The 12,031-nt window shown below is 33.6% G+C and overlaps 2 protein-coding genes and 1 long non-coding RNA gene across 5 annotated transcripts; 2 read left to right on the top strand and 1 right to left on the bottom strand.

Annotated features, from left to right (window-relative positions):
- Positions 1 to 1,963: 1,963 nt before the first annotated feature.
- Positions 1,964 to 4,538, top strand: LOC142534572 (exocyst complex component EXO70I-like). The gene is made up of 2 exons (XM_075641436.1): positions 1,964 to 2,891; positions 3,084 to 4,538. Exons 1-2 carry the CDS (start codon positions 2,109 to 2,111, stop codon positions 4,374 to 4,376), a joined length of 2,076 nt encoding a protein of 691 aa, XP_075497551.1. The 5' UTR covers positions 1,964 to 2,108; the 3' UTR covers positions 4,377 to 4,538.
- Positions 4,539 to 5,120: 582 nt separating this feature from the next.
- LOC142534565 (uncharacterized) lies at positions 5,121 to 6,756 on the bottom strand. Of its 3 annotated transcripts, none has more exons than XR_012817093.1 (4): positions 6,584 to 6,756; positions 6,166 to 6,376; positions 6,017 to 6,067; positions 5,121 to 5,308 (listed from the first exon to the last, which is right to left on the bottom strand). It is a non-coding gene; the product is annotated as an uncharacterized LOC142534565 (long non-coding RNA). The 3 variants fall into 3 exon arrangements; XR_012817094.1 differs by having other exon boundaries at positions 6,166 to 6,365; XR_012817092.1 differs by having other exon boundaries at positions 6,166 to 6,756.
- Positions 6,757 to 7,862: 1,106 nt separating this feature from the next.
- On the top strand, positions 7,863 to 11,511 carry LOC142534570 (uncharacterized). The gene is made up of 4 exons (XM_075641435.1): positions 7,863 to 8,020; positions 9,786 to 9,891; positions 10,163 to 10,212; positions 11,252 to 11,511. Exons 1-3 carry the CDS (start codon positions 7,911 to 7,913, stop codon positions 10,175 to 10,177), a joined length of 231 nt encoding a protein of 76 aa, XP_075497550.1. The 5' UTR covers positions 7,863 to 7,910; the 3' UTR covers positions 10,178 to 10,212; positions 11,252 to 11,511.
- Positions 11,512 to 12,031: the final 520 nt, after the last annotated feature.

Below are 12,031 nucleotides of genomic sequence, written 5' to 3'. Positions count from 1 at the left end.
GTCGTGAAGACATCGTACACTCTACAGGTATGCACGCTGCCACTGCAAAGCGGCCGGAGGAGGTGGAGAAGGAGATCGAGGGGGATACAGTACCGGCCATTATATCCGATTCTAACAATAAAGTGAGAATCGCAAATGCTGCATACAAGGAGATGGTAGGCCAGCCCGAATGCTGCTGGCTGGACTGCATAGCAGCGTGCAGCGGCGGGTGCAAAAGAATTGGTGGTGAGGTTTTGCTTCAGTTCTGTGGGGATTCAGAGGTGAAGATTATGTCGATGCATGGATTCACAAGCCAAGTTAAGATGTTTGGGAGAGTGAAGGGAAGAGGAGCTGTTTCAATGGTTTCTGTGATGTAGTGAAAGTTGGATTTGAGGAGAAAAACTGCAGGTTTTTATGGAGGTTTCATACAAGTGAAGCACCCAAACTGATTCGGATGATATTTGAAAATTCCAAAGTGAAAAAAAGTATTTGTATATTAGAATAGGCAATATAATCAATCACCTTGGTCTATTTAAATAATCTTTATGTTATTGCCCTTGTTGTATAAGATTTGTGTATTTTAATTATTGATTGATATATTATTACATATATATGCAGCATTTGGATTAATCTTCGTCCCCTATTATGTATATATATTCTGCATTTTTATTTTCTTAAACAGCTTATGTGGAATAATATATACATGACAAACAGATATTAATAAATAGTATTTATTTCAAATTAACGATGTGGTTGGTAACTTACGATCCTTAATTAATTAATGAAATGAAATTAATTTTTTAAAATATAGTAAAAAACTGAAAAGACATGGGATAAAATTTATAAAATACGAAAAAAAAAACTTGATTTGAGAAATATGAAAATGCGACATAAATTAAAATGAAAGAAATCAACGTTAGTTTACGAAATAATATTTTTACATTACAGAAACTGATAGATTTAATACAATTTAAATTATTTATTTTCCAACACATACACACGCGTGACACACGTAAATATTTTATCACTCATTTATAAATTACGATATGATATAATCCAATTTCTTGTTTGATTATATTGAATGTAATTCGTTTGGTATATGATGGGATAAATCAATGGGTTTTTTTTTTTTTTTATTTGATTTAAGCTGTAGAAGCTTTAATATATTTTACAAACACATGTATTGAAATACACAGTAGATAGATATCACTGTCGATTAATTTACTGCGTGTTTGTTTAAAAAAATAATCATCCAAAAGTATTGAATATACAAAGTAATCTAATGTCTATTTTTTTTTTTAAAAAAAAAAACAATCATCCCAAATTAATGAAATATACAAATATCTTTATTTTTTTTGACAAAAACACGCACAATAAGGTCTTTTTTTAAAAATAAAAAATACATCATTTTCGAAATCGTTTTCCTTGTTAAATAATAATGACCATGAATATAATTAATATTTGATAGAAACTTCGATAAATTTATTAATGTTAATAATGTATTGTTCCCCGTCAATCTCTATGCATTGGACTAATTCGAAACATATCCAGCCGTCGCATTTGGATTCTTCGAATTCCTTAAATATCCTTTTTAATTCACACAATAATATGCCATATGCTCTTAATTTATATCGAAACCGGAGAATCATAGGAAACATCCTTTCGTCCTCTTCCGATATTCTAAAATCTCCTAATTAGAGTTTGAGGTTAATAGATAATACACTAAATTTATATGAAAACTTGAAGTATTAGATATATATATACACACACACACACACACACACTCTCGTCGCTTATGCCATTACGCTACATATTCTATGTTGATCTTTTATCTTCTTGTTATACGCTGTTCAACACAGTAAATCATTCTCTCTAAAAATTTGCAAATTTGGACGGCAAGTGCAAGTATTTGGTCACATTTCACAAACTTTTTTAAAAATGACTATGTAAAAAATTAAAAAATAGAGTCGATGTAGGCTTTTTCTATGGACTGCATGACTTGCAACCTATTTGTTCAGGGGAAAAAAAACCTATAACTAAGGGTCAAAGACTATAATTTAGCCAAAACTTATATGCCTTCCCTTCCATAAAACCAAATTTTCACACGCATAAACTTGCCCTTCCCATTAATGGATCAAAGAAGCGAAGATGACCCAATTTTAATCAAGCTCCAGACAGCTTGTTCTGATCTTAAAACCCTCCTCAAATCCTCTGCAAATATGGATTCAACTTACCAAAAAATGGATGAAAATTTTGAGTCAATTCTAGAAGACCTAAACATGGCCTCAAGAAGAGTAGCTCCACTCCAATCCCTCTCCATTGCCACCAAAGCACTCAACACCCGCATAAACCGAGCCATTTCTCCAGCCCTGTCGCTCCTAGAGAGCTTCAAACTATTCGAATGCCTCCAACAGAAACTTCTAGAAATAGCCTCTAAACTAATCGCAGAGAAAGAATCCACTGAACGACTAGAGAGACTGATCGAGTATGTGGACTGTGTCAATAAGTTAAACGAATCAATCCACTCCATCAGTCAAGAAAGTGAGTCTGCCATTCAAAAACTTCAAGAAGTTGTTGAATTCTTGAGTAGGACCAAGGCCACGGATCATTACAGGACAATACGGTTAAGGGAGACATTGAACACCCTTAAGGCGCTATATGAAACCGAGGTGGATTCAATGAAGTTCGATGGTTTGCTAGATGAGGCATTGTTGAATTTGCAGGATGAGTGTGAGAGTTTGCTGCAGAAACTTAGGCATCAGAATCTTGGTGAAGGAAATGGCAATGATAAAAGCGAAATAGAGGTGAAGAATACATTGGGGAGTGATTTGGAGATTGCGGTGCTCAGAAAAATTTCTGAGAGTTTGGCTGCAAATGATTGCTTGGATATATGCATCGATATATTTGTAAAGGTTAGAGTAACTTTCTTTCTAGTTCATTTCCTTAATGCTCACTAGGTTGAGGTGAAAGTTGAAGTTTACATAAAAAAATGTCCTCTTAAATCCTGTTATAGATGATAAATGTACTGTTGCGTTTGATTATTATCCAAAATTTTATCATAAAAATCCATTCTAAAACAGCTCTTTTTCCTTGATGTTGCACAGGTAAGATACAGAAGGGCGGCCAAGGCATTAATGAGACTTAGCCCAGATTACCTAAGAACCTACACACCAGAAGAAATTGATCAGATGGAATGGGAGAGTTTAGAAACAGCAATTGCTCTTTGGATCCAACACTTTGAGCTTGCGGTCAAGGTAGTTTTCGTATCTGAGAAGAACCTCTGCAAACGTGTCTTAGGAAACATCATGGGGGGAATGGTGTGGCCAGAATGCTTCATAAAGATTGCAGACAAAATCATGGCAGTCTTCTTCCGATTTGGAGAAGGTGTTGCAAGAAGTAACAAAGAACCCCAGAAGCTGTTTAAGCTATTAGACATGTTTGATTCATTAGAAAAGCTCAAACCTGAATTCTCAGAGATTTTTGAATGTGAATCTGGAGCGGATATATGCTCACGATTTAGAGAACTCGAAAAACTATTAGTTCATGCTTCAACAAGAGTTTTTTGGGAATTTGGGCTTCAGATTGAAGGGAATAGTGATGGTTTACCTCCACCAAAAGATGGATCAGTTCCTAAACTTGTTAGGTATGCCATCAACTACCTCAAGAATCTTGCAACGGATAGTTACAGTGCGCCAATGGCTAAAGCACTCAAGACTGAGCAGTTATGGAAAGTGGGCATACTATCAAATCTAGAAAACGATCAAGATTTGCTCAAAGATGCCATTTCTAATGTCATGGAGGCCATCAAACGAAACATCGAGTCCAAGAAATGCCGTTACAAGGACAAAGTACTTGCTCAGATATTTGCTATGAACACCTATTGGTATATCTACATGAGGACTCGAAATGTGGAGCTTGGGAAGCTATTAGGAGAGCCGTATATGAAGAAAAGATACCGACAAGTTGCTGAAGAATCGGCTTATTTGTATCAAAAGCAAGCATGGGGTTCTTTGATCAAATTTCTGGACATAGAAGAGATGAAGAAAATGAATAACAAAGATGGAATTGGAGCTCTAGTGAGGGATAAAATGGAAGCTTTCCTGGTGGGATTTGAGGAAATGTGTCAAAGGCACAAGAATACTTACAATATCGTTTCTGATGCTGATTTAAGGGATCAGATGAGGCAGGCTTCTGTTAGGTTAATAGTGCCTGCATACAGTGAGTTTTTCGACACTTACTCATCACTTCTGCTGCAGGTCAAGTCTCATCTTTCCCCCGATACGATAGAAGGATTGCTGGTGCAAATTTTTGAAGATGATGATCAAGGAACAGATGGAAAGTCTGAGCTAGCACGTCTGCAATCGAGCAGGTCTGAGCGAAGATTCCCAACTTCCTGAGCTTGATAACAGTTATTTATAAACAGAGTTATTTAAGTATATTATAGCAACCAGCTCTTGAGATATTGTATGTAATCACGATCTCACAACGAGAGACATTTAGATAAGCAATGACGAATATGTACTATGTAATTCGAATGAGGCATAAGGACATGCTTTTGAGTTAATGACTATAAAAATAATAATAATAATAATAATAATAATAGTAATAATAATAAATTTTGTTTGAATCTACTTTTTTTCAGTTGGTATTTTTGAAATAAAGCCATATTTGTAAATAGTTTCTGACAAAATTCTGTTATCTAATTAACTACAACTAGGAAGATTGGAGCCCACGTTGGTGATGTGGTGCCTAGATTATAAATTTTACAAGTGATCAGAAAAGATGACAGAAACTAATTATTTTGTAATTACATCACAGAGTATTATTAATATTTAATTTTATTTAAAAAATAAATACAGAATTAAATTTAAGTTTATCAACTCAATTCTCATACTATGTTTTATTTTTAGAAGCCGAAAACCAAACATAAATCTTTAGTCATCAATTCCACTTCTTAAGCAAAAACCAAGAAACAGTTCCGATTTTAGTTTTCGAGTTGTAATTCTACTTCCGATTCACGGTTCAAGAAAACTGTAGTCGAGTCTAAACAACACAGTTTACCATAATTATCATCTTCTCATGAGCATGTGTGAACCGGAAATTATGAAAAAAAGTATCAATTTCTTTTTTCAAGTTGAACGAAGGAGGTGGAAAATCACATACAAGTTAGAGAGCCAAATGGCTCTTGACTGTAGTGCTGTTTATACCAATATATCATATAATATAATTCAATATCTGAGAATCGATAAGTTATCGAAATTTATGAGTTCTGTCTTCGTTGAGATGATATAAATCTTCTTCGACCAATAGCTAGCCACCACCATTTCCCCTGCTTCATTAAGAAGTCCCCCATACACCTCACCAACATACATTACACATATACCGTTGCCCCTCAATTTGATTCAATCCATTCATAAAACGAAGTAAAAGGAAGAAAAAACATTAATACAAACTAAACCAAGAAAACAGAATCAATTAGCATCCTTTTTCAGATTTTTTTGGATTGGAAGCTTTAGCCATGGTCAAGAAGAAAATGAAAGCTAAGCCAATTCGGTGTTCCACTCCAAAGTGATTAAAAAAAAACGAACACGATCACTTCCAAAAACAGCACAAAAAAGCCGTGTAGATAGAAGTTCATACGAATTTCACGTTCTTTTAGCTTAGTTACGAAACAGAAAACAAGAAATCACTTTTGATTCTTGAATATGATTTGTTGCTAAGTTTTGCATCATTTAGGAATTTTTAGCTTCTATTTACCTGAATAAGACTTGTTAGCTAAATTTTTTAAGTCGATTGTAATTTATTATCACTATCAAGAAACTCTTACCACACAGAAAATAAGGAATGTTAGGTCACAATCAAGCAACTTTTGCACCCAGTGGTGCCTAAAGAAAGTAACTACTCATATGAAATAAATCGTCATATCTATCGAGTGGTTTTAATTGCTATAAAGTAAGTTTTATCCTTAAAAAAAGTAAGCCAATATTCAAAGTTTCCAAGTCCGCCGCTGCATATAAAAACTGTGAGAGTTACTGACCTTTTAGCTTAACCAGGAAAGATTCTGTGACATTTAAATTACTCTTCTTTCCTGCAATCAGAAAGAAGCATGGTGAATTCTTCGCTTGAGTTCAAATACAAAATTTAAGTGTCTCGATTCGAATTGAACAATCATTCTTGACTACCAACCTTGAAGCGTTTTCTCCGCAAATCATCAGAGATAAACCGAGAGGCTTGCGACCCATATCTATATGCTTGATTTCTGTTATTTATTGATCCTGTCACCGGCATCCATCTTTTATCTTCTACTTGGCTTCTTGAATTTTGAAAGAAGCTATTCTTGTCCCAAGTTACTTCGTAATCAACCCTCAAGCGTGATTCTTGCTGCGCTAATGACTAACTTCATATCACAAATAACTTATTTAAATGTCATTAAGTCAGTGTATCTTAATCCTCTAATTGTTTAGATGAGTATATTGCCATATTATACCATTAAACATGCCACCCAAATATCTGGTCTGATTGGAGTTCAGGAAAGGGGAATGACATCAAATAAGTACACCAGAGGTTGAAAATAATAGCTTAAAATCGGAAGATAGTGGGGTACCTTGACTATGGAGCGGCCACATAGAACCATTAAAGCATTATAAAATTCTGTGTGACCTTAATTTGAACCGAACAACAATCTTAGAACTAGGTCCCCACCATCTTCAACCTCATCCTCAGCTCTATCATTGTCCTCAGTAACCTCAAGATTCCTGTAGAAAGAACGGACCACCCCTGCCTTCTTTGGCCTCGGGTCTTACACATGGAGTTAAGCACTATGATAGTCTTGTCTTCTTCATCAATCTTGATAACAATAAAATTATAAATTTTTATACAATTTTTAATCTTATATATGAATATAAGATATTTCAAATGGTTGGATCTTATCTAAAATCTTTTATTATTTTAGTCACCACAATCACGTTGGGTTGCATCTCCATCAGATGTGGTTAAAATTAAAGTCAATGTTGCCGTGATCCTTGATCTTCCTTCTTTTGGTGTGGGTTTTGTTGCACGAGATGGATTTGTTTGCACAGACTCGTTGTTGTTCCATGATATTCTCACCTCATCTTATTGACGTATATGTTGTCCATACGTGTGTTTTAATGGCTTTGTGCTTTCAATGGTAAGCCTGCATTTTGGAACCTGATACTGCCAATGTAGTTCATGCATTGACAAGATCTCACCTCTTGCTTTGGAAGCACCAGTGGTTGCATCAATTAGGCACTTTTTGTCCACTTCATTAGGGGATTATTATTCGACGTTGTCAACGTATAACTAACACAAATAACTCATTTTTTTCATTATTCAAGATCTTCATCGATGACAACATCTGAATTACATCAATGTTTGTCCTATAAAGATTGGTTCTTTTGTCTGTAATGATATGACTTTTGTAAATCTTGGTATTTTGAAATCAAAGGGAAATCTACTTAAAAAAAATATATTATTCTAAACATTAGATTTTTTCACTCGATGGATCGTAGCCCTTCATTTGGTTTGGAACCGTCTCATTTTTTTGGAACCACACACCAATGGTATATGCTACACCGAATGAAACACACCTAACATATAATTTCTTTAACTTTTAAGTGAATTTATTCTAAAAAAATTCGATGAATTTCCAAACTAACTTTGATGGAAAAAATAATAAATGATTATATTGTAATTTTTCATATTTTAAAAAATTTATTAATTTTTCACAATTTATTAATTATTTATGCCTATGTATTGGACCAAATGATTAAATTAATTTTTTTTAAAAAAAAAACAGACTCAGCCCGTCAAAACCCGAATTAAGGACTAACCATTGCAGCATTGCTCCATTTACTCGTTATATTTATAAAAATTATATATAATCAAATGGACAGGAGAAGAGAACTGGAGAGATGGGTTGCTTCGCTTGCTTCGATGGAGGGAGTAAACAAAGGAGAAGGGAAGAAGAGCGTTTGGCCTCTGAAGAAGCCCGCGCTAAAGCCGCTGAAGCTGCTCAGAAAAGGTACACTTTTTATGCTTTTCTTTGCGTTGAACGTTGATTAGTTTACGATTTATTTATTATTGCTGATATCGAATCGGAATACGTTTTCGCGAGGGAAGATGTGAATTGTGCCACAGTTGATCAATACCGTTCGTGTGTCTCAGGGCTCATTTCGGTATTGTCTGGTTTGTGGTTGTATTTGCTGGGTGTAGGTATCAGCTTGTTCTGTTGTTTTTTCATATTTTCTGGGAAACAAGATGGGATTTGCGAGGATTGATATTTTTCTCATGATAAATAAATTGAACTCGTGTAATCGATTCAGCCGTGGCATCTAATTAAAACATTTAAAATTTCATTTCTAATTTTTCGAAAAAGATTTAATTTCTAATTTTCAATTTATTCAAATTTTCTGAGTGTGCATTATTGTTAATTGTTAAGATGTCGCATCGATGATAATGGACTGATACAGTGCGAGGCTATGAGCTATTCTCAAGCTATTGTAAAGGGGATAAGACCTAGGCATAGAGAAATCACCAAGTCTGAGATACTTTTCTCTCCATGCACTTGTGGAGAATCCAATAATCTTCTGAAGTTTGCATGAAATTGTACTTGAGAAATAATAATTTTTTATCTTGGAATTGGTACAAAAAAGGATAATTCAGTTGACATTTCATTGTGGGGGGATAGATTTACTAATTTGAGCTCAAAATCAAATTAGATGTTCTTATTAGATCTTATTCTCTGTAGATCTCACCTAGAAACAAACTTGTGGAACACAATAATTGGTTTGTTTCCTAGGCAAATTCTATATGGAGGGTCGTACTACAATAGGCGAGGATTCTAAATAGTTTTATTTTCATGGTCATGTAAATTCTGCAAACTTACATGAAGGTAAAAATCAGATGCATAATATCCTTACTCGATAAAGTTCAAAAATTCTAATAATCAAACTATCAAAGAGAGAGGTAAGAAACTTGACTTGGAGATACTTATGGAGTTCATAGGTTTATATGTTTTCCTCTCTTAGTACTGGACTGAAAGTTTTGTTTTCCTTGACCACCACCTTCCTTTCTGAAAGGTCTACATGCCATGTGGGCTCGTGTACTTACCTAGGTGGCTGTTTGAGCAACGTCTTGTACGATTAAAGACTTTTACTTATAAGAGCTTATAAAATAGACAGAAAGGAGTATGAATAACCTTTAGGAAGATCCATTTTGATGCATTTTGTGGATTATTTGAGGATTGAAAACAATTGGGTTTTTTGTGGTAACTGAGAAGCATCTGTAATTAAGCAGGACTGTTTTCGGTACGTTATGATGGCAGATAACTCTGTTTGTGCATTGTTTACCTATGTACATATTTCCCAGGCCCCTGTACTTATTAATAAAATTGGAAATTATGCATATGAAGTTTGATGAGATGCATCTGAAGATTTGACACATGTTCTTCTTCTTTAAGCAACTAGAATATCTGGATAATACATGTGTTTCCATATTCATGCTTCTCAGTTGGCTAGCTTAAAGAAGTGAAAAACCTGGCAATCTTGTATCGTCTTTTCCAGTTTCCTTTGTTCATAATTCTCTCCTACGATGTGCTCTTTATATTTCAAATTCATCTATAGTTCTACTGGCTTCTTGACTGTTAAACTAGTTGTGCTTGTAACCAGCTCATCAGCCAGCTATCTGGCACATCTTTATGTTCCTCTCCTGCACAAGCAAGTAATTTGATGTCTACTGTATTCTCTTGTTAACTCGGCATGACATGCTTGTTCCTGCTATGAATGCAGGCAAAAACAATTTGAGCAATCTGCAGCAGGAAGAGCTGCAAAAGCACAGCTAGCAGCTGCTGCAAAACAAAAGGCTAATACTAATCAAGGCGAACCAGTTCTTAAGGTATAAATATATCTGTAAATCTTTTTCTTTTCGCTGTCATAGTTGCACGGATTACATTTTACCATATTCTTATTTTCTCTCAATTTTCTGTTTATGTTGCGTTTGAAATTAATGGTTAAGATGTTCAAACAGTTTTATTTTCCTTTCGATAATTGCTTAAACATTTTCTACTATATTTGCGGAATACTGGACTTCGTCCTTTGGTGTGCACTTGTAAAAGAATGATGATGTTCTGGTAATGATACACCAATTTGATCTTATTCGGTTGCAGTGGCAGATGGGATGAGGTTACTCTTATTACCTGAATTCAAACTGCACAATGTAAGTGTTCTCAGTTTTTATTTTCGCAATGTATTGGACCATCTTCTTGTCTTTTGCAAACTTTAATGACTACTAGTTATTCTGCACACGCGATGCGTGTGTGTACAATTTTTTTTATCATTATCGATGGACTAAAGTGAAATTTGACAAATTGTGGAGGGACTAAATTGATATTTGAATTGTTTAAATAAAAGAAATAAAAATAAAAGTGTGTGTTGAAATTGAAAACAAAAAACAAAAAACAAAAGTGTAATATGGGTAAAATTGGAAGATTGTGTGTTGAAATTGAGAAAAAAAAAAAAACAAAAAACAAAAGTGTAATATTAGTATCATATAAGGGTAAAATTGGAAGAAAAAGTTAGTGTCCTCTTTAGGTAGTTATTATCATGTCCTCACACTTAATAATATAGTATAGAAGTATAGATAATATAGTATAGATAGTATAGATTTTAGTAGAGTATCTATCTTATATCCCACAATGATGTGTAACCACATATTCCATGAAAATACTATAAATCATAATGAAACTTCAATTTACAATAAATAATCTGAAGTGTTCTTGACAGTGGTAATTGAATGCGTAGGCATTCCTTAATTACAACTGAGTCCGAATGTGTCATGTATTAGAAATTTGAGCAAATTATATATAGTACAAATGCCAATTCCACATGATTTTCTCTTGTCAGGAGCCCTTCTGAAAAAGTCGACAAGCAAGCGATCTATCTTGCTATCCTTCTGAAATACTCGACAAACTAGTGATCTTCATTATCTTCAACAAATTTTTTCAAAGAACTCCTAAAATCTTGTAGCCTAACAATATATATGTTTTCTCCAAATTTACAAGCCAACCAAAAACACAATCCGACAGTTTTCTAGATTATCCCTTATGTGTTGTAATGAAGATGTAATTTTTTAAGTTTTGATATTTAAACCAAAATAACATATTTGTCGCTTAACCAAGCAATGCATACGCAGAATTAGTAGTTTAGAATTATACATGGGCTTTTTAGTGTCACAATACCTTAATTTTTTCTTGCAGATTCTGGAGCAAGTGCGCATCAACTGGGGATAATAATCGGCATGAAACGTGTGAAAAGAACTAAAAATAAAACTGAATTGTTTGATTTCCTCATATATGTAAATTATTTTCATAATCACTAACCATTTTACATTCTAGATTACGATCATTAATGAATAATTTAACTTATTATTTGTCTTCGATTGTAAAGTTGTGAGAAAAAGTTTATGTAAATAACCCTACCTTGTGTCGCGATTTACAGCCTTTGTTCTGGATCTCAAGTACAGAAAATTTTTGTCTTTTTTAAAAAATTCTGAACGTTTAGTAGCATTTGATGGAATAATTTAATTTATAATTGAATTTGTTTTTGGTGCATTTGAAATTAATCAACAATCACTAATACATGTGTCATTTTACTAAAAATTAATTTTGGAAAAAAAATTCTGCAAACAGTCAAATTTTAGTTTGTATTAGGGCTAAACTTTTATTTCCAAACCGTTCTTACTTTTGGTTCTCACTCATTTATATATATATATATATATATATATAGTTTTAATATGGTATATAGTTTTAATATGGTGCACACCTACCGTGCACACCTATGTGAGCACCGATGAGATGTCACTCACTCATTGGATGCACAATTTTTCTATATTTCATCACATCCAATTGGTGATTACAATTGCTCTGAATTTTTTAAAATGTAAATTATATATATACATTATAAAAAAATCTCCAAAATATTTAAAAAATTCAGAGCAATTGTAAAATATGATAAATTTTTTAAGATACACATGTCAA

The sequence above is a fragment of the Primulina tabacum genome, unplaced genomic scaffold (assembly GCF_025594145.1).
Source record: "Primulina tabacum isolate GXHZ01 unplaced genomic scaffold, ASM2559414v2 Contig600, whole genome shotgun sequence".
NCBI classification, from domain to species: Eukaryota; Viridiplantae; Streptophyta; class Magnoliopsida; order Lamiales; family Gesneriaceae; genus Primulina; species Primulina tabacum.
Note: the sequence above shows the minus strand (reverse complement) of the source record. Positions and strands in the feature narration are given on the sequence as shown.